Source organism: Hemicordylus capensis, chromosome 3 (assembly GCF_027244095.1).
Source record: "Hemicordylus capensis ecotype Gifberg chromosome 3, rHemCap1.1.pri, whole genome shotgun sequence".
Taxonomy (NCBI): Eukaryota; Metazoa; Chordata; class Lepidosauria; order Squamata; family Cordylidae; genus Hemicordylus; species Hemicordylus capensis.
In genome coordinates, this window is record NC_069659.1 from 336,023,737 (window position 1) to 336,042,023 (window position 18,287).

Here is an 18,287-nt window from a genome sequence, read left to right on the forward strand (position 1 = left end):
GCTGGGCAAGGTAATTGAGAGGATGGTGGCCTCTCAGCTCCAGGCAGTCTTGGAGGAAACTGATTATCTAGACCCATTTCAAACTGGTTTTCAGGCGGGCTATGGGGTGGAGACTGCCTTGGTTGGCCTGATGGATGAGCTCCAATTGGGAATTGACAGAGGAAGTGTGACTCTGTTGGTCCTTTTGGATCTCTCGGCGGCTTTCGGTACTATCGACCATACTATCCTTCTGGAACATCTGAGAGTGTTGCGGGTGGAAGGCACTGTTTTACAGTGGTTCCGCTCCTACCTTTTGGATAGATTTCAGATGGTGTCATTGGAGACTATTGCTCTTCAAAATCTGAGCTTAAGTATGGTGTCCCTCAAGGCTCCATACTTTCTCCAATGCTTTTAAACGTCTACATGAAACCGTTGGGAGAGATCATCTCGGGATTTGAAGCAGGATGTTATCAGTATGCTGATGACACCCAGATCTATTTCTCCATGTCAACTTCTTCAGGAGTTGGCACATTCTCCCTAAATGCCTACCTGGAAGCAGTAATGGGCTGGATGAGGAAGAATAAACTGAAGCTGAATCCAGATAAGACGGAGGTACTTATTGTGCGGGGTCACAACTATAGAGACGATTTTGATCTACCTGTTCTAGACGGGGTCACACTTCCCCAAAAGGAACAGGTTCGCAGTCTGGGAGTACTTCTGGATTCACACCTCTCCCTGGTTTCTCAGGTTGAGGCGGTGGCCAGGGGTGCTTTCTATCAGCTTCGGCTGATACGCCAGCTGCGTCCAGTTCTCTAGATCAATGACCTCAAAACAATGGTACATTTGTTGGTAACCTCCAGACTTTACTTCTGTAATGTGCTCTATGTGGGGCTGCCTTTGTATGTAGTCCAGAAACATCAGTTGGTTCAGAATGCGGCAGCCAGGTTGGTCTCTGGGTTATCTCGGAAAGACCACATTACTCCTCTGTTGATGGAGCTACACTGGCTGCCAAAAGGCTTCTGGGCAAAATACAAAGTGCTAGTTATAACTTACAAAGCCCTAAATGGCTTAGGCCCTGGGTATTTAAGGGAGCTCCTTCTTCGCTATGAACCCCACCAGCCGTTAAGGTCACTTGAGGAGGTCCATCTCCAGTTGGCGCCATCTCGTTTGGTGGCTACACAGAGACGGGCCTTCGCAGCTGCTGCCCCATCTCTGGCAATTGTTTATTTATTTATCTATTTATTTATCTATTTATTTTTATTTATTTTTACATTTATATCCCACTTTTCCTCCAAGGAGCCCAGAGCGGTGTACTACACACTTGAGTTTCTCCTCACAGCATCCCTGTGAAGTAGGTTAGGCTGAGAGAGAAGTGACTGGCCCAGAGTCACCCAGCTAGTATCATGGTTGAATGGGGATTTGAACCCGTTTCTCCCTAGTCCTAGTCCAGCACTCTAACCACTACACCACACTGGATCCACGCTGGCTTTTAAAAACTTCTGAAAACACATCTCTTCAACCAAGCTTTCTCAGCTTTTTAAAACTTGTTTTTATATTGTTCTGGCTATTTAATTGTTTTATGCTGTTTTATAATTTCTGTTTTAATTGTTAATTGATTTTAATGTTTTAATGTAAACCTCCCTGAACCTCCTAGAAGGGTGGTATAAAAAATTTAATAATAAAATAAATAAATAATATATAATTAAATATCAAGTGCATTTAAGTTCCTTGAGTAAATTAAAAGATGTACAGAAAAAGTTTTCTGTCTCCAGAAAACCTTGATTCAAATAACAATTGCTGTTTCCAAAAGAACAGAACATTTTCAAAAAATCTTACAATGGTATGGATAGAAAGTTAATTTTTTCTATTGTGTATATAACTATATATTTAAAGGCAATCTATATATTTAGTCTTCATCCTGGAGAGACTCTATCTATGCAGTCACTAAGAGTTGACACTGACTTGACAACACTTAATCAATCAATCATATATTTGGTCTTGCCTAATGCACAAAAATAAGCTAGATCTTATGCATGTACTATATGCTGCAGTTCTGCACAATAGGTTGAGACCATCTGAAGCTTCTCTAGCTTAACCGAATGGGCTAGAATGCTGATGCAATTTCCAGAAATAAAACTGCAGATAAAGAAACCTTAACCCTATGGGGATTGGGGGAGTTAGGTTCCTAAACACCCTGAAGTGTGTTGAAAATCGTAATAAAAGGTGTGGGGGGGAGCAGAAATAAGCACAGTACCCTGCTCTTCAGCTCAGTCACATCCCCCAAACGTCCAAATCCTCAGATTTTTGTTTACTTTTCTGAAGGTTTTTTTGTTTTGCCCCATCCCCCCCCCCTCGGTGGCCCCCAAATGGCCCCTCAGGGTGCCCTACCATGCTGCACGTGACCCGTGAGGCTGAAAATTGGCCCCAAACCGTGTTCCTTGTCTTCCATTTTGAGCCATAAAATAGCTCCCAATCTCTCCTGCAGTCAAAATGTCAGCTGGAAATGACCTCAGAGGTCATTTCCAGCTAACCCACCCCATGTATCCATGGGTTTAACCCTTTTCTGTCCACATTTTTCTTCATATACCAAGGTTGGGTGCTAATTACCTGGCCGCGGATATGGAAAACTGCGAACGCTGGACCCGCGAATAGTGAGGTCCTCCTGTACAGCATCTTTAACTATGCCTATCTAATATGAAAGATCAGTATTGGCAGCATCTTCCTCACATCTTTTTTCCATTGTTCTGAAGTCAGTATCACTTATCTGAATAGTCATTATGACAGCGAATGCTATGTTTATGGTCACTGATCAGTGTTCTCTCTAATTTTTTTCATCTCTGCAGAATGAGTTTTGTTCTGGGTGGCAGTATCAGGGCAGTATGTGTGCACGTGCATTCAGAGCAGAGTGCATTCAGATTGAATTCAGAGATTCAATCTGAGTGGGATCTAAAATTAACTGAGCAGACATCAAAAAACGTGTGAGTGCATGCACCTGTGCACGCCTTAATGGGCGCACTGTCACTGATTTGTTGTATCAAACTTCAAAATGTAGCACACAGTTAAAAATGATATGGAGAATGAACACATTCTGTTTCATAGAAGATACACTAACGTGCATAATTTGGCAAGCCTGCCACTAATACCTTGGTTGCTGAGTACTGGTGTTTTATGGGGAAATGTTTTCCTGTGGTCATCTTAAAAAACCTAGTTTGACTTTTCTTAAAAACTGAATGATGAATCTTAAAAACTCAGATTCATTCTCAGTGATAATACTGAAAGATAGGTAAATTACCCATGGTTTAGGCATGCTGGGAAAATAATGGGCACATCATCACTTGATGTTTTCCTCTAAACATTAGAATCCTTCTCAGTTTTGTGTAGGCCTGGCAAATAGAAATTGAAATATTGCACAGTACAAGCCTTTGCTCAGAAGTCAAGATTGATGCCTTTAACAGTATGTTAAGAGCAAGTTCTTCTAAGACTTAAATATGTAGTACCAGTAATCAAATGTCAATTCATTTTCCTTAGCATTGGCAAATGCAAGCAAAACACAAATGGATCTGCAGTCGTAAAATTAATAGTACCATCATTGGACTCTTTCCAGGGACATTATGATAACCTATTTTGAACCATCCATCTCCTTTGAGGGACTGTGCAATGAAGTTCGAGATATGTGCGCCTTTGATAATGAACAGCTTTTCACCATGAAATGGATTGACGAAGAAGGTAAGTGAATACAAGACAGAAATACTTTATGAATTGCAAGCATGTTCCATCCAATACTCCGGTTACCTCTCTTAGGGCTGGAGTCTTAAGGATTCCATTTCCTCCCTAATCTGTACTTACCTGTAAAATTTATTGGGTAGCATCCAAACTTGTCTTGTGCTTGTTGTGGTAGTGAAAGGATATAGTGAACAGTCATTGTGTGAAGAAATTCACTTCTGTTCCAGACTAGTTATTGCACAGGCCCATATAGAACTCTTTGTACAACATGAATTCAGGTAGTTCCTTTTCTGCTAGCAGAAGCACAGCTTTGCAGTGCATCACAACCATAAAAGTTCTTGAATGAGCACCATTGTAGATGTTGATGATAATAATAATAAACTTTGTTAGCCGCCCAGTAACCAATTGTTCTCTGGGCGGCTCACAATAGAGGATTAAAACATACAATAAACACATTATACATTAAATCATAACAGACAAAAAAAGGTAAAAAGAAAATACAAAATACAATAAGCTTTAAAAACTCATTTTAAAATTAGTTAAACATAAGAACATATCTGAAAACATGAATTTTAAAAGCCTGTGTGAACAAAAAGGTCTTTACCTGGCATCTAAAACAACAAAGTGATGAAGCCAGGCGAACCTTACTGGGGAGGCTATTCCATAAACGGGAAACCACTGAAAAGGCTCTCGCCCTGGTAGCCACCTGCCTCGCCTCATTTGGCAGAGGCACCCAGAGAAGGGCTTCTGAAGAAGATCTTTAGGTGCTGGTTGGGACATGTGGGGCAAGGTGTTCTCACAGGTAACCTTGTCCCAAGCCATTTAGGGCTTTAAAGGTTAAAACCAGCACTTTGAATTTGACCTGGAAGAAGACTGGGAGCCAGTGCAGCTGACAAAGCACTGGCATAATATGATCAAAACGTCCAGTCCCAGTTAATAATCTTGCAGCTCTATTTTGTACCAGCTGCAGTTTCCGGACCATTTCCAAAGGCTGCCCCGCGTACAACACATTGCAGTAATCTGAAAAGAGGTTACCAGAATGTGAATACCGGTAACTGTGGCCAAGCTCTCTGTCCAGGTAGGATCACAGTTGGCGTATCAACCAAAGCTGATAAAAGGTGCTCCAAGCCACAGAGGCCACTTGAGCCTCTAGTGACAATGTTGGATTGATGAGCACCCCCAGACTGTGATCCTGGTCATTCAGGGGGAGTATAACCCCATCTAGAACAGGCTGAACATCATTCAACCGGCAGAGGAAACACTGATCAACAGTACAGCAGATGTTATCTGCTGTACCTAAGTATATAGAGTAGAGGACTGCAGGTGATCAAAAGCAGATGCTTCACTACCGTGCAGCTGTGCAGACTTCCAAAGCATGCTAACTGGAAACCTGGGGAAAGAAAACTTGTAGCATCTTAGTAGAAATTTGAGAACAACATGATTCTGTTAGGGCAGTTGCTTCCACATGCCTCTTCTGTTCATCCGCTTCAAATTACATGCTGAATGAGTAGGAAAGCAATTGATATCCCTTTTCTAATCTTGGCAGAAGCTTTGGTTTTGTTGTATGACTCTGTTCCTTATCTCATTGTATATTCAAGAAATGCTTTATGGAGTTCTAGAAATCACTTGTACTTCCAAATGACAAACTTTAACTATTCTCTGTAGAAGGAAAGTTGTCCTCTGTGCTAGACAGGCATAAAATCAGATTATTGGCACAAGCTGGTGAGAACTAGGTTGGTTGTACAAGAATGACAGCAAAAGGAGATGCAAATAAAACTATTGGACTGGAAAGTAGCAAGACAAGTTCCTTGTTGATGCTCCAGATGACTCATATTGTGAGTTTCCTGGTATTCTTAATCTCAGTTAAGAATTCCAAGATTAGAGGGGAATTCATGTCATAGGAACATAGGAAGCTGCCATATACTGAGTCAGACCATAGGTCCATCTAGCTCAGCTTTGTCTTCACAGACAGGCAGCAGCTTTTCCAGGGTTGCAGACAGGAATCTCTCTCAGCCCTATCTTGGAGATGCCAAGGAGGGAACTTGGAACCTTCCGCTCCTCCCAGAGCGGCTCCATACCCTGAGGGGAATATCTTACAGTGCTCACACATCAAGTCTCCCTTTCATAAGCAACCATGGCAGACCCTGCTTAGCTTAGGGGACAATTCATGCTTGTTACCACAAGACCAGTTCTCTCACTTTCAATTATACTGCATTTAGGTTTATTTATTTGCATCTGATAAGCGCTCTTTGTCATCTACAAAGTACTAGTTCAGCCCTGTGATTGTAGTCTGGGGTCCTTGAGGATTGGCCGAGGGAAAAGCTCTAACTTTAGAATTCTTGGAAGCACGTATGCACAAGGCCTGCTAAATTTTGGAGTGCAGCCATTACTGTTATGTGTTCAGGGTTTTCTAGCCATGAGGGCTGGAATCTTCTTTATTTTAAAAAAACAAAACTTTACTTGAGCAATAATGCATCTGCTACACCAGAACTGCTTAAAAAGCTGCATACCAAACATGTTGCTTATTCCTGTTTTGTTTAATGTGTTTTTATATCCTGATTCATTCATTTGCTGTTGGAGTGTAAAGGCACAGTTTCAGCCTCATATGTGATTCGCATTCTTCCTGCTTCGTTTGTTTTGAATGCAAGAATTTTAGGGTAGAGCAGGCAACTTTAAAAAAAATAAAAATAAAAGAATTAAACACCTTGGCACACCTAGAAGAATTGTTATAGAAAGTAAACAGTCATTCTGGAGCTCTAGAGTAAGCAAGAAGATTATTATAGTCACTAAATCTCTTCAGGCATATTTAAGAGCACCTGCCCATGTTTCTATTTGTATTTCTGAAATTTGTGCCAGTGTTTTTGTGTTTGGCTACAGAAAAACTGGTTCTCTCAACATGTCTGAATAAAAACAGGTAAGACCAATGCCCCTTTGTTGCCAGCTGGCTGTGTGGCTGCTTCCTCCAGCCCGCCACTGCACTTCTTCCTTGCGGCCGGCTGGCCCGCCGCCACTGCTCTTCCTCATGGACAGCTGGCCTGCTTTCTCAGGCCTGCCACCACACTTCTTCCCAATGGCTGCTCCAGCCGCCTGCCTGCCAGGCCCACCTGCTGGTCGCAGCTGCTCGCCTGTCCACCGGTCATGGCTGGCGGCTAGCCACTGCTGTCTTCTCCAAATGATACCATCTGGAATCTGTCAGAGAGGTAGGAACGGAACCACTATAGAACAGTGTCTCCCAATCTCACCTCCCTCAGGCAGTCCAGAAGCATACCACAGTCAATGGTATCGAAAGCCGCAGAGAGATCTAAAAGGATCAGCAGAGTCGCACTTCCTCTGTCAATAGCTAGTTGGAGATCATTCATCAGGCCAACCAAGGCAGTCTCAACCCGATAGCCTACATGAAAACCAGTTTGAAATGGGTCTAGTTAGTCTGCATCATCCAAAATCTGCCTGGAGCTGAAAGGCTACCACCTACTCAGTTACCTTGCCCAACCATGGAAGATTAGAAACAGCTTTGTAATTAGCTAACTCTGAGGGATCCAGTGTAGCTTTCTTCAAAAGTGGTTTAATAATCTATTATGGTCTGTAGACTAATAAAGCCTTCTTGTTGTTGTCTAATAATAGCCTCCTTAAGACAAGGTGCCATCCTGCCCTTCCTCAGAGAAGCGTTTATAATATTTACCAGACCCTTTCTGATAATATAATCATCAGATGAGATAAGCCGAGTTGGGCAAGGGTCAAGAGAACAGGTTGTAGGACGCACAGTCCAAAGCAATTTGTCCACTTCCTCAGGAGTCACAAACTGAATGATCCAATCTAATCCCATGAGAGGAGTTGCTGGACACCTCCACAGACTCTGCAGTAACTGTGGAATCCGGCCTGAATATGAGAGATCTTACCAAAAAAAAAGTCATTAAAAATGTCAAAGTGAGTAACAGATGGTTCCAAATTTAAATTCAAGGAGGAGGGGGGTACATACTAGCCCACTCACAACCCTAGACAACTCAGCTGGGTGTGAATTTGCAGAAGCAATGTGGGCAGAAAAGAACTTCTGCTTTGCTGCCCACACTGCCAGAGCATAGATCTTCAAATGTGCTGTGTGAAGTGCCCGATTGGACTCGCACAGAGTCTTCCCCCAGTTGTGCCCTAGTCATCTACCTCACCGCTTCAGCTCCCGTAGTTCATCCAAATGCCACGGGGCTGTCATTAAAGCAAGTCAGAGAGGATGCTTATGAGCAATTGTGTCTACTGCTCTAGTGAGTTCATTATTCCATGTTTGTACCAAAGGCATCGTCAGAATCCTTAGTAGAGCCAACCCTAAATTGTTCCAAGGCTTCTTGGAATCCTAGTGGATCCAATAACCATCTTGAGCAGACCAGTCTAATAGGTCCTTCACCTCTACAGAGGTGGGTTGTGGCTGTAAGTTCTACCTTAACCAGATGGTGATCCATCCATGATAATGGGGAGATGACAGGAGTCCCCACCACCACCATGGAACACCACCCTAGACCAATTGGGATAAGCCCACAATCGTCATGGCCGCAATGAACTCTTGATCCTCTCCCGACAACCTGGTCCCAAAATGAACATTGAAGTCTCCCACCAACAGCAACCTGTACCACTCCGATGCCAACTCAGCAACCAGGTCCATCAGCTCAATTAGGGACTCCACTGGGCAGCGGGGTGATCGGTACACCAGCAGAAGTCCCAGTCCATCCCTGGTCCCTACACATATTTATATAGGCCAAATCCCTGACAGGGATCCTGGAAGGGGAGATGGTGTTCTTATAGACCACAGGCACCCCACCTCGCTGCCTACATCCTCTCACCTGCTCTGCCATGGAGTAACCCTCTGGGAGAAGCTGGGACCACACCAGACTAGGTCTCTGTGATACATATCAGGATAGCTCCTTCATCCATAATCAAGTCAAGGACTACCTCAGATATATTTTGAACTGACCTGGCTGGCATTGCAGAGTAATAAGGTGAGGTTCTGTGGGTGGGTGGCATTGCTCTCCAAGGTCAAAGAGGTGGTAGGCCTGCTGGAAGTGGAAAGGGCAATTAAATTTCTGAATTCCCTTCCCCTATAACAGCCCGCTGGCCTACCAGTGCCATATCTTGGTTGATTCACCACCACCAATGGTATAGCTGCCCCAGGGTCATCCCCCACCTCCCCATCTCTGTTCAACCCAAGACTGTACCTGTACCTAATTAGGCCTGTACCTGGCCTAATTACTAGGCAACAATGAAATGAACAGGAGTCCTCCTTCCAGCAGTCAAAAAACAATGTCGGCCTTAGCCCTCGGTCCCATCCCTGGTTTTGGTGGCCAGCCCATAGGCTGCCTGCACCAGTGGCTGTGCCTCTGGCTGCTGCTCACCCTAATACGGGACAGGAGATCAGAAGCCAAACAGGTGCAGCTCTCACCCCCACCAATCAAGCAGCTTGGCCCAGGGTAGGATATCAAACACAATCAGAGTGAGCTCGGCCTCAGATAGCAAAGAGGAGGAAAAGAACACAGAAAAGCCTCGGCTAGACCCTTTTCCCCACCCAGAAGGAGAGCGGGGCGTAGAAGTCAGATAAAAACTCCTTACCCCACAGCATGTCTTCCAGTTACCCTTTTTAACTGGAAGCTGCAATCAGTCACAGAACAAGAGAGAGAGAGAGAACGAGAACTGAGTGTCATCTGCATATGATCTCTCTCAGCAGTTGAATATTAAACAGCATGGGGGACAAAACCAAACCCTGTGGGACCGCATAGGCCAATGCCTAAGGAGCAAGCAATAGTCCCCCAGCACCACCTTCTGGACTCTCCCCCCTGAGAAAGGACCGAAGTCACTCCAAAGCAGTGCCTCCAATTCCCATACTCGAGAGGCAGTCCAGAAGGATACCATGGTCAATGGTATTGAATGCTGCTGAGAGTTCCAGCAGAACCAACAGGGACACACTCCCCCATCATGCTCTCGGTGTAGGTCATCCACTAGAGTGACCAAGGCAGTTTCAGTCCCATATCCAGAATGGAAGTCAGATTAAAAAGGGTCTAGATAATCCATATCATCCAAGACCCTCTGCAGCTGGAATGCCACCACAAGCTCCTATCACCTTGTCCACAAAGGGAAGGTTAGAAACAGGTCTATAGTTGTTCAGGTTGGAGGAGTCAAGGGAGAGCTTTTTTTTAATAGTCCTACAATCACCTCTTTGAGGCACAGTGGTATCTTGCACACCCTTAAAGAAGCATTGATTATAGCCTCCAGCAATCTGCCTGTACCCTCCCTGGAAGATTTTATTAGCCGTGAAGGGCAAGGGTCAAGAGCATGTGATGTTGCCCCCACACTGCCCAAGATTTTGTCCACATCCTCAGGCTGCACTAACTGAAAGGAATCCAACTCAATAGGACCAAATGGTATCCAAGGCACAACTTGGCCAGAAATGCCCAAACCCTGGAGTCCAAATGGGCATGGGTGAGAGTGACTTTAACTGCAAAGTGACATGCAGATTGATCACAGTGGACTGTAGATGGTTCCTTCCCCATTACCGGGGGGGATGTGTGGAGCAATGCCTTTTGCTACACGGAACAACTCCACTGGTCTGCACTGAGCAGATGCAGTGGAGGTGGAGAAAAAACATTTCTTCTTTGCTGCCCCCACCGCCATGGAGTAGTCCCTAAAATGTGCTCTGGCCCATGTTTGGTTGGATTTCTTGTGACTTCCTCCAGCATTGTTCCAGGCATTGTGAGAGTTATTTCATTGCCCTAAGCTCTTGAGGTAAACCAAGGAGCAGGACAGGCTCCACCAAGCCAGAGAGGATGTTTAGGAATGGCCATGTCGATAGCCCGGGCTATTTCCAAGTTCTAGAGATTCATCAGGACAACAGAGTAATTGATTCTGGACACTGGAGCTCTTTGGGCTGTCTGGAAAACAAGCTGATCCATAAGCCTACAAGGGTAGACCATTCTAACTAACCCACCACCCCTTCAAGTGCCTTTCTGGTCCACCACCCCTTCATGCCTTGATGCCAAATGTGTTTTAGCCTTGCTCTGGTCTTCCTCAATGGCAATCTGTCAATAAATCCTTGTAATCCATAAAGCTTCTCTTAAATCCAGATGTGTGGAGTCCAGTATTTCACTAACAAAAAGAAATGCTTAGTGGGACTCTTAGTGGTGGTATGTATTCCACATCGTTCCAGGCAAGAATGTCTTGCATCTGTCATCCTTGTCTCAATGTAGCAAGACATGGTGGTTCTGAAAAGGAGGTCTTGCTGGTGATAAAAGAAGCATACAGGTGGCCCTTGTTATTTGCGGAGATTCCATTACCGCCAATTTCCACAGATTATGAAAGTGTGAATAAAGAGACCTTCAGTCTGGGGATTGCGGGGTTAGGTTCCTTGAGCTTTAAAAAAACCACGAAAAAAGCAGGGAGGGGGCAGAAATAAGGGTAGAAAAGCATAGTACCTTGGTCTCTAGGAATGCCCCCCAAAGCCTCTTATGTTTTTGTTTTTGTTTTACATTTTTTCCAAACAAAAGACACAAAATGGCTCTGTACTTCAAAATAGCAGCCAGAAATGACATCTTATAGTTTCTGGCCAGAAACTACTCTAGTTTCTGGCTACTCAGGAACCATGGATAGGTGAAAATTGTCTGTATTTCATGCTGCAGATAAAGAAACTGGGTCTCTAAGACCCAAACGCAGATACATGAAACCATGGCTAACGAGGGTCTTATTTATAAGAGAAGCATAGTTTCCAAGGCAAACTGGAACACATTTAGTTTATCCAGCGCATGTGGGTGTATATTGCAATGACAGATTTTGCGTGTTAAGCTTAAGTAAAAATATTTTTAAAATAAACAATTCATAAGCTTCCTTGTTTAGCTTGGAAAGCATATAGGTAGTCTCTCCAAGATCATCAGAGCTGGCAGAAATCAAGGATTCTAAAGAGATTATTATTCTTTCCCTCCACTCATTAAGAGCAGCTTGACCCAAACTTAGTTGTATACCTTGAATGATTTTTCTTCTTCTTTTAGGAGATCCGTGTACTGTCTCTTCTCAGCTTGAGTTGGAAGAAGCTTTTCGTCTGTATGAACTAAACAAGGATTCTGAACTTCTAATACATGGTAAAATAGAACATATATTCTGTGCGTGTGTTTATTACATTTATATCACACCTTTCTTCCATGATGGAACACAAGGCAGCATTCATAGAGTTCTCAGGCACTCACCTGTCCAGGCACTGACCAGATCCAGACCAGCTTAGCTTCAACAAGACTCACGTGCCTTCAAAGACTCTTTATTAATCAAGGGATCAGTCTACCCCTTCCTTCACTCTGCATCAGTGATTATAATGTTGTAATGTGAAAATATTATCTATCTTGTTTTTCTTAAACAAGTTTAATATGCAAATATTGAGGAATGTAATTTTGTACCTTGAGAAGACTAAATTTGTTCTACATACAAAAGTTTCTCTAGAGGATAAATATGCTTAAATGTTTGAAGTTATTCCAGATATCACTCAAGTAATCTTCACTTATTTAAATGAATAAGAGGAAGTTCTCATGCCTTCCTCCTTTGCTTACTCTTGGCTGCTACCTTACTTGTGTGTGTGGTTTTAAACAGCAGCCATGCAGGCCTGTGCACAGAAGGAAGGAAAATAATTTTTCTTATTGGCAAATGTGAATAAAGTATTTGTTTGCTTGTAATGACTGTGGTCTTGTTTGCTGTTTCTGTTTTAGAATAATATAAGTTTAGGGTTGATAGTATCCTAGAAGGTCTAGTCCAACCCCCCACTCAGTGCAGGAAACTTTTACAGCACCCCTGATGGATGGCCATTTAGCCTCTGTTTGAAAACCTCTAGAGAAGGAGATTCCACCACTGTGTGAGACAGAATGTTCTCCTTTTGGACAGTCTTTATAATCTGCTACTTAATAATTTCAACCCTTTGGAGTTCTGTCCTCAGGAGCAACAGAGAAAAGGTCCGCTCCTAAGTGGCAGCCCTTCAGACACTTGAAGACGGCCATGTATCTCCCCTTATTCTTCTCTCCTCCAGGCCAAACCTATTTACTGCCCGCTTGACAAGAACATCTGAGGGGGCCCTGCTCCGGGTGCCGACAGTGAGGGAGGCCCGGCTTTCGTGCACTCGGGACAGGGCCTTCTCTGTTGCTGCCCCTAGACTCTGGAATGCTCTCCCGGTGGCCATTCGTTCCTCAGACTCCATCACGGCTTTTAGAAAACTTTTAAAGACTTGGCTTTTTACCCAGGCTTTTACATGATCGTTTTTACTGTGGCTTCTCTGTGTTTTTATCTGTTAGCTGTTGTCGTGTTTTTATGCTTGTCTATATGTTTTTAGCTTGATGTTTTTATTGCTTGATGTTTTTACTGCTTTTATTGTATGTTTTAATTTTTGTAAACCACCTTGGGGTTTTCTTTTAACGAAAGGCGGTATAGAAATGTAAAAAAAAAATAAATAAATAAATTTAGTCCTTTAACCATTCCTCATAGGACCCCTATTTCCAGACCCCTCACCATCTTTGTTGCCCTCCTCTCAACCTGTTCCACCAAACCAATGTCCTCCTTAAAATGTGGTGCCCAGTACTGGATGCACTTTGTTGTGATGCATCTACCTCCTAGAACAAAATTCAGATTTTTATCCATCTTCATAGTGGGAAGGTGGATGGGGGAATAGGAATGCCATGAGTAACTAGAACAAAACAATTATATGATTTTTGTATAGTTGCCAAATAGTCCTCTAGGAGACAACTGCTTGAAATGACACTTCTTGTATAGTGCAATATGGGCTAGATGCTGCTGCACTGCAAACTCTACCTATCTTTAGGTATCACAGTTGTGCACCCAAGCAGTTTGACTTTATTTTCTGATACATAATTCTACAGTCCTAAACATGTATCATATCACATATACTGAAATAACTAATCCACTATAATTGGTCTCCCCTTAGTGTTTCCTTGTGTACCAGAACGGCCTGGAATGCCCTGTCCTGGAGAAGATAGTAAGTAGAATGACTTACAGTGCATAGTGATGAACACAGTACCATCTATACTAGCATTCTGTCACTGGTTAAAACCTTTGTTGTTTCTGCAGGCCGTCAATACTTTTAGTGTTTAAGTATGTTACTGTGCTCTCCTGATATTTAGTTTTAGTTGTTGCATTGCCACTCCATTGTGTATTGTTTTTATTATAATGTAGGTTTATTTTACTGCTAACCATCTGAGGAGGAGATAAGCAGGGTAGACATTTTAATTTTTTTAAAAAATCATACTATTATATGTTTAATTGGAGTACAGTGTATTTTATGTTTATGGAGTTTACAGTATCAAAATGCACTTAGAAAATGAAAAAGATGATGATTTTCAGATTCTTTAGTGTCTTTAATCCATGTTTAATTCCAATAGCTAACCACCATTTTTAAATAGCTTTCATGACCTCCCCACCATTTCACACCATTACTTGTGGATTCTAAAGACGTGTATCTGGTTTTATTAATATCCTTCGACATGTCACCAGTTCTCAGAGAAAGGAATATCTTGAATTTGTATGCACTGTCTTTGAATTTAACTCCAACCACCATGATTGGAAGCTGATATGTTTCATTTTGAATATGAGGTTTGCCTAAAGAAGTTAAGAGTTGCCACTAGTGTCGAAGGCACTTCTCTTCCTTCCCCACCCCCTCTTATCTGCTTTTAACTATAGGCTTTTGTGTAAATAGGTCTCACTTGTGGCCTGTGTATGGTACTGAACATGTGTAATGATTGCATTAGGATAGATTAAGACAAAGGTTTTCCCTGCTGCTTGCTTCCAGGACTACCACTTGCCACATCCTCATGGTTCCTTCCTAAATGTTGAAATTTTTAGTGCTCTCATCTTCATATCTCTATTTTGGTCTAGGTAGTACATTTCAGATAGAAGTATCCAATAAGGAAGAAATGGTATCTGTTTGATTTTGATACTGTGACAGGGTTTTCTGGGAGTGAAAAACATGACTTTAGTAGCTCAGGGATAAGACTCAACATGGTGATTTTAAGACTCTTCAGTGTCTGAAAATGTTCATTTGGTTTTCCAGCTTATATCTGTTTAGTGTGTTGCTATCTTAACAGTTTTCACATGGCATGTGGGTGACAACCTTGAGCATGCATACTTATAAATATATGCCATTAATCTTCTGTAGGGTAGACCTTTTGGCTTTAAAGATAAAATAATAGTAGGCACCTGGGCTTTATAAATTACCGTAATATTAAATGTCCCTGAATAAGTAATGGATAGCACTCAAGGTTTGTAACTTTGGTAGACCAGCATAGTGTAATGATTAGGAAAACAAATTGTGAGCCAGTAAATCTCCTGCTGAAGTCTTACCACAGCCATGACATTATTGAGTGATGTTAGACAAATCAGTATCTATTATGCAGATACACTCTTGTCCCCAATGTGTAAGATGTGGATAATACTGATCCAACCTTACAGGGTGATTGTAAGGATTACCAAGTTTCTATGGAAAATGTATGAAAAAACTACTTATATATAAAGTAGTATTATAGGTATTAGTTCTTAGCAATAACTATGTATTGGGTTTTGCAGCACTAAGTATGCAAGTTACATAGCCTGTGTTATGCTTTGCCAGCCTTTGACAAATACAACTTATTGAAATATACTTGATCTGCATATTTCTTGAATTTGGAAGATCGAGTCTATTTGATAGCTAGGGGTGAAGCATACAGCCTTTTGTATAGTTCTTGTTTTATAATCCTCGGTTTGATTCTTTCCTTAGAGTCTATTTATCGTCGAGGTGCACGGCGATGGCGAAAGCTCTACTGTGCAAATGGTCATACATTCCAAGCTAAGCGATTTAACAGAGTACGTTTTAAATAGATTTTACCCTGAGTACCTTTTCTTCTGTAGTTACCCTCTCCTAATATCTATGGTTTCACCTAATTAAAATGTATTTTTTCCTAATGATCTCATTTTTATGTAAGTGCTGATAAATAGAAAATGGGCCTCAAAAGATCAAGTTTAGTTTATCAGCTTCCAATCAAATCAGAGGTTATTTGCTTTTTTATAGAATAAAACTTTTATCTGTAGAATTTTTATTTCTGATTAGATTTCAACTAAATGTACTGTACTGCTTAAATTGTGTTCAGTCCTTAAGTAGGAAAAAGCGTTTCAAGTGTTTACACAAAGTCAAAGTATCAGCTATAAATCCCAACTTGTCCACTGGGTTGGGTATGCATACTTGTGACTACTGAGTACCTGACTGAGCCGGACAAATGTAGAAAATGAAGCTTCCTAATGAGCATTATGCAGTGCTTTACAGAGTTCACTTCACATACGCTATCTAGTCCTTTCAAAAGTCCTATAAAGTAAGTCAGTTATTTTACCTTATTGCAGATAGGGGAGTTGTGGCTGCTAGCTTGCATAAAGCCATTTAGTGAGTTCATGGCAAAAGGTGTGCAAGATTTAAACCAGGGATTTCCTAATAATTCATAGCCCAGTCTCTTTGCAACTTTGCTCCATCAGTACAGAATAGTGCTAAATTGATACCTAGCTGGTAAGGATGGCAAACTGCACTACTTCAGCTTTTGTCTTAGTACCCTTGTCAACTATCTTGCTTTCACATTGGAGCTAGGGGTAGTTGTGCAGTCTTGAAAACAATTTAAAGATTGTTTCTGCTTTCCTTCTAAGAATAAGAAGCACTGGAGATGGAAATAGAAATCTTCCCTCACTTCCTCCCTCTCATCAGTGATCAGACTGGATAGAATTGCTGTTGCATTTAGGGAGGCTTAAACAGGTTCTATAGAGGAAGTTACTGGGATCTAGAAGTTAATGGGATATGACATTTAAAAATGGGCTTGTGAAAAGCAAATCTGATGGTGTGTGTAGTAGAGTATTGTTACCTGGCCTAGGCATTATCTACTGTGTTAATAAAATATCAGTAGAGGGAGGTTGGCTAACTATAACTGCTAAATGGTTCATAGTTGTTTGAGTACTAATATCTAGATACTGATAGTTTATGGTCATGTGTATATTTGTTTTTCAGAGAGCTCATTGTGCCATTTGTACTGACCGAATATGGGGATTGGGGCGCCAGGGATATAAATGCATCAATTGTAAACTCCTCGTTCACAAAAAATGTCACAAACTTGTCAGCATAGAATGTGGCCGGCATGCAATACCACCTGTAAGTGATATTGATAGTTGTGATTATCTGAAAGTGTTTTTAATATATTATGATGTTATCAACTGTGAGACTAGGGTGTGCACAAAACTGGTTTTCCTGGTTCCGTTCGAGTTTGAACTGGGCTTGAGCCAGGTTCCCCGGTTCAAGTACCAGTTCCATCAAGTCAAACCATGCTTGAGCCAGTTCTAAAGGTTCAGCCATAGGGAATAATGGGGATGCCAAGTGGCCCCATAATTCCCCATGGGTGGAGTCTAGGAACACCAAAACGGGTTGAGTGGTGGGGCCCAATGGGTGCCAACTACTACCCAATCTGCAAGGCAGTTGGGCACTCAGGTAATTTTAAAGGAATTTTTATGTATTATAGATTCTTGGTTGTTAAATAACTTCTTCATAGCTATGGGAAAAACCAATAGGGAAAATGATACACCATGTAACAAAATAGCCGCCACCACTCACCCTGAACAAAATGGCCACTCAAGCCACTTTCGAGTCAGCTTGACCAAACCAAGCTTGGCTCGACCTCAGGCCAGCCCCATTCTTTATGGGGCCAATTCAGTTCGGGCTCAAGCCTTTGAGCCAGCTTACCCACCCCTAATTGAGATTCCTCACAACTCATTTTATTCAGGTTTTAATGTCTGGCTATATTGCCTCAGTAGAAAATAATGTAACATATTGCTCTCCTTTTCTGTTGAAAGTATTTTTGTATATATTTTGATTAGCTGAATTATGCCAATATGGATGCTTTGTGTCATTCTTGAGGATGATATTTATATGCCATTTTCCAATGAAAAAAGTCTCAAAGTGGTTTAAATAGGAAGAATAATAATAATTCCCAAAGGGCTCACAATCTAAAAGAAACACGAGAGACACCAGCTGCTAGACAGATACTCAGTTGGTGTTGTGTAGAAACAATCCTGCTACATGTAAGAGAATTGTCACATACCTCTTTGCCCAGTTAGCAGAGGTTGCAGACCAATTCAATACAGTCTGTTGTCGTTTAATGAAACATGTGGGTCCTTTTAGCTTTCACAACAAACTCAGCACTGTCTGATATGAGGCTTGTGCAGCCCAATCCTATGCAAGTCCTACTAAGTTTAAAGGGGTTTACTCCCAGATCAATATGTACAGGGTTGCAATGTTGAACTGCCCATAAATTGAATTAATGGCAGTTTCTAGTGGAAAATTGGAAAACTTTGATCTTGTCCTTTTGGCTTTTTTTAGGAGTCTATGGATCAGTCATCAGTTCATCATGATAACATAGAACCAGGTAAGATCAGTACTCATTATATTTAAACCAACAAAAAAGACAGTTGTAAACCACCTAGAGACTTTGGTAGTGGACAGTATACAATTATGCTAAATAAATAAGTCTGCACATATTAGCATATTTTGGGTTTGTCAGTCTGATTTG

General features: G+C 41.9%; 1 protein-coding gene across 1 annotated transcript in view; it reads left to right on the top strand.

The window, feature by feature from the left end:
• PRKCI (protein kinase C iota) overlaps positions 1 to 18,287 on the top strand; it is a 60,956-nt gene that overhangs the window by 14,658 nt on the left and 28,011 nt on the right. Inside the window, exons 2-7 of the mRNA XM_053311279.1 lie at positions 3,584 to 3,705; positions 11,718 to 11,807; positions 13,646 to 13,696; positions 15,470 to 15,555; positions 16,736 to 16,876; positions 18,098 to 18,143. Of these exons, the coding sequence (XP_053167254.1) occupies positions 3,584 to 3,705; positions 11,718 to 11,807; positions 13,646 to 13,696; positions 15,470 to 15,555; positions 16,736 to 16,876; positions 18,098 to 18,143 (536 nt within the window). The remainder of the gene's footprint in view (positions 1 to 3,583; positions 3,706 to 11,717; positions 11,808 to 13,645; positions 13,697 to 15,469; positions 15,556 to 16,735; positions 16,877 to 18,097; positions 18,144 to 18,287) is intronic.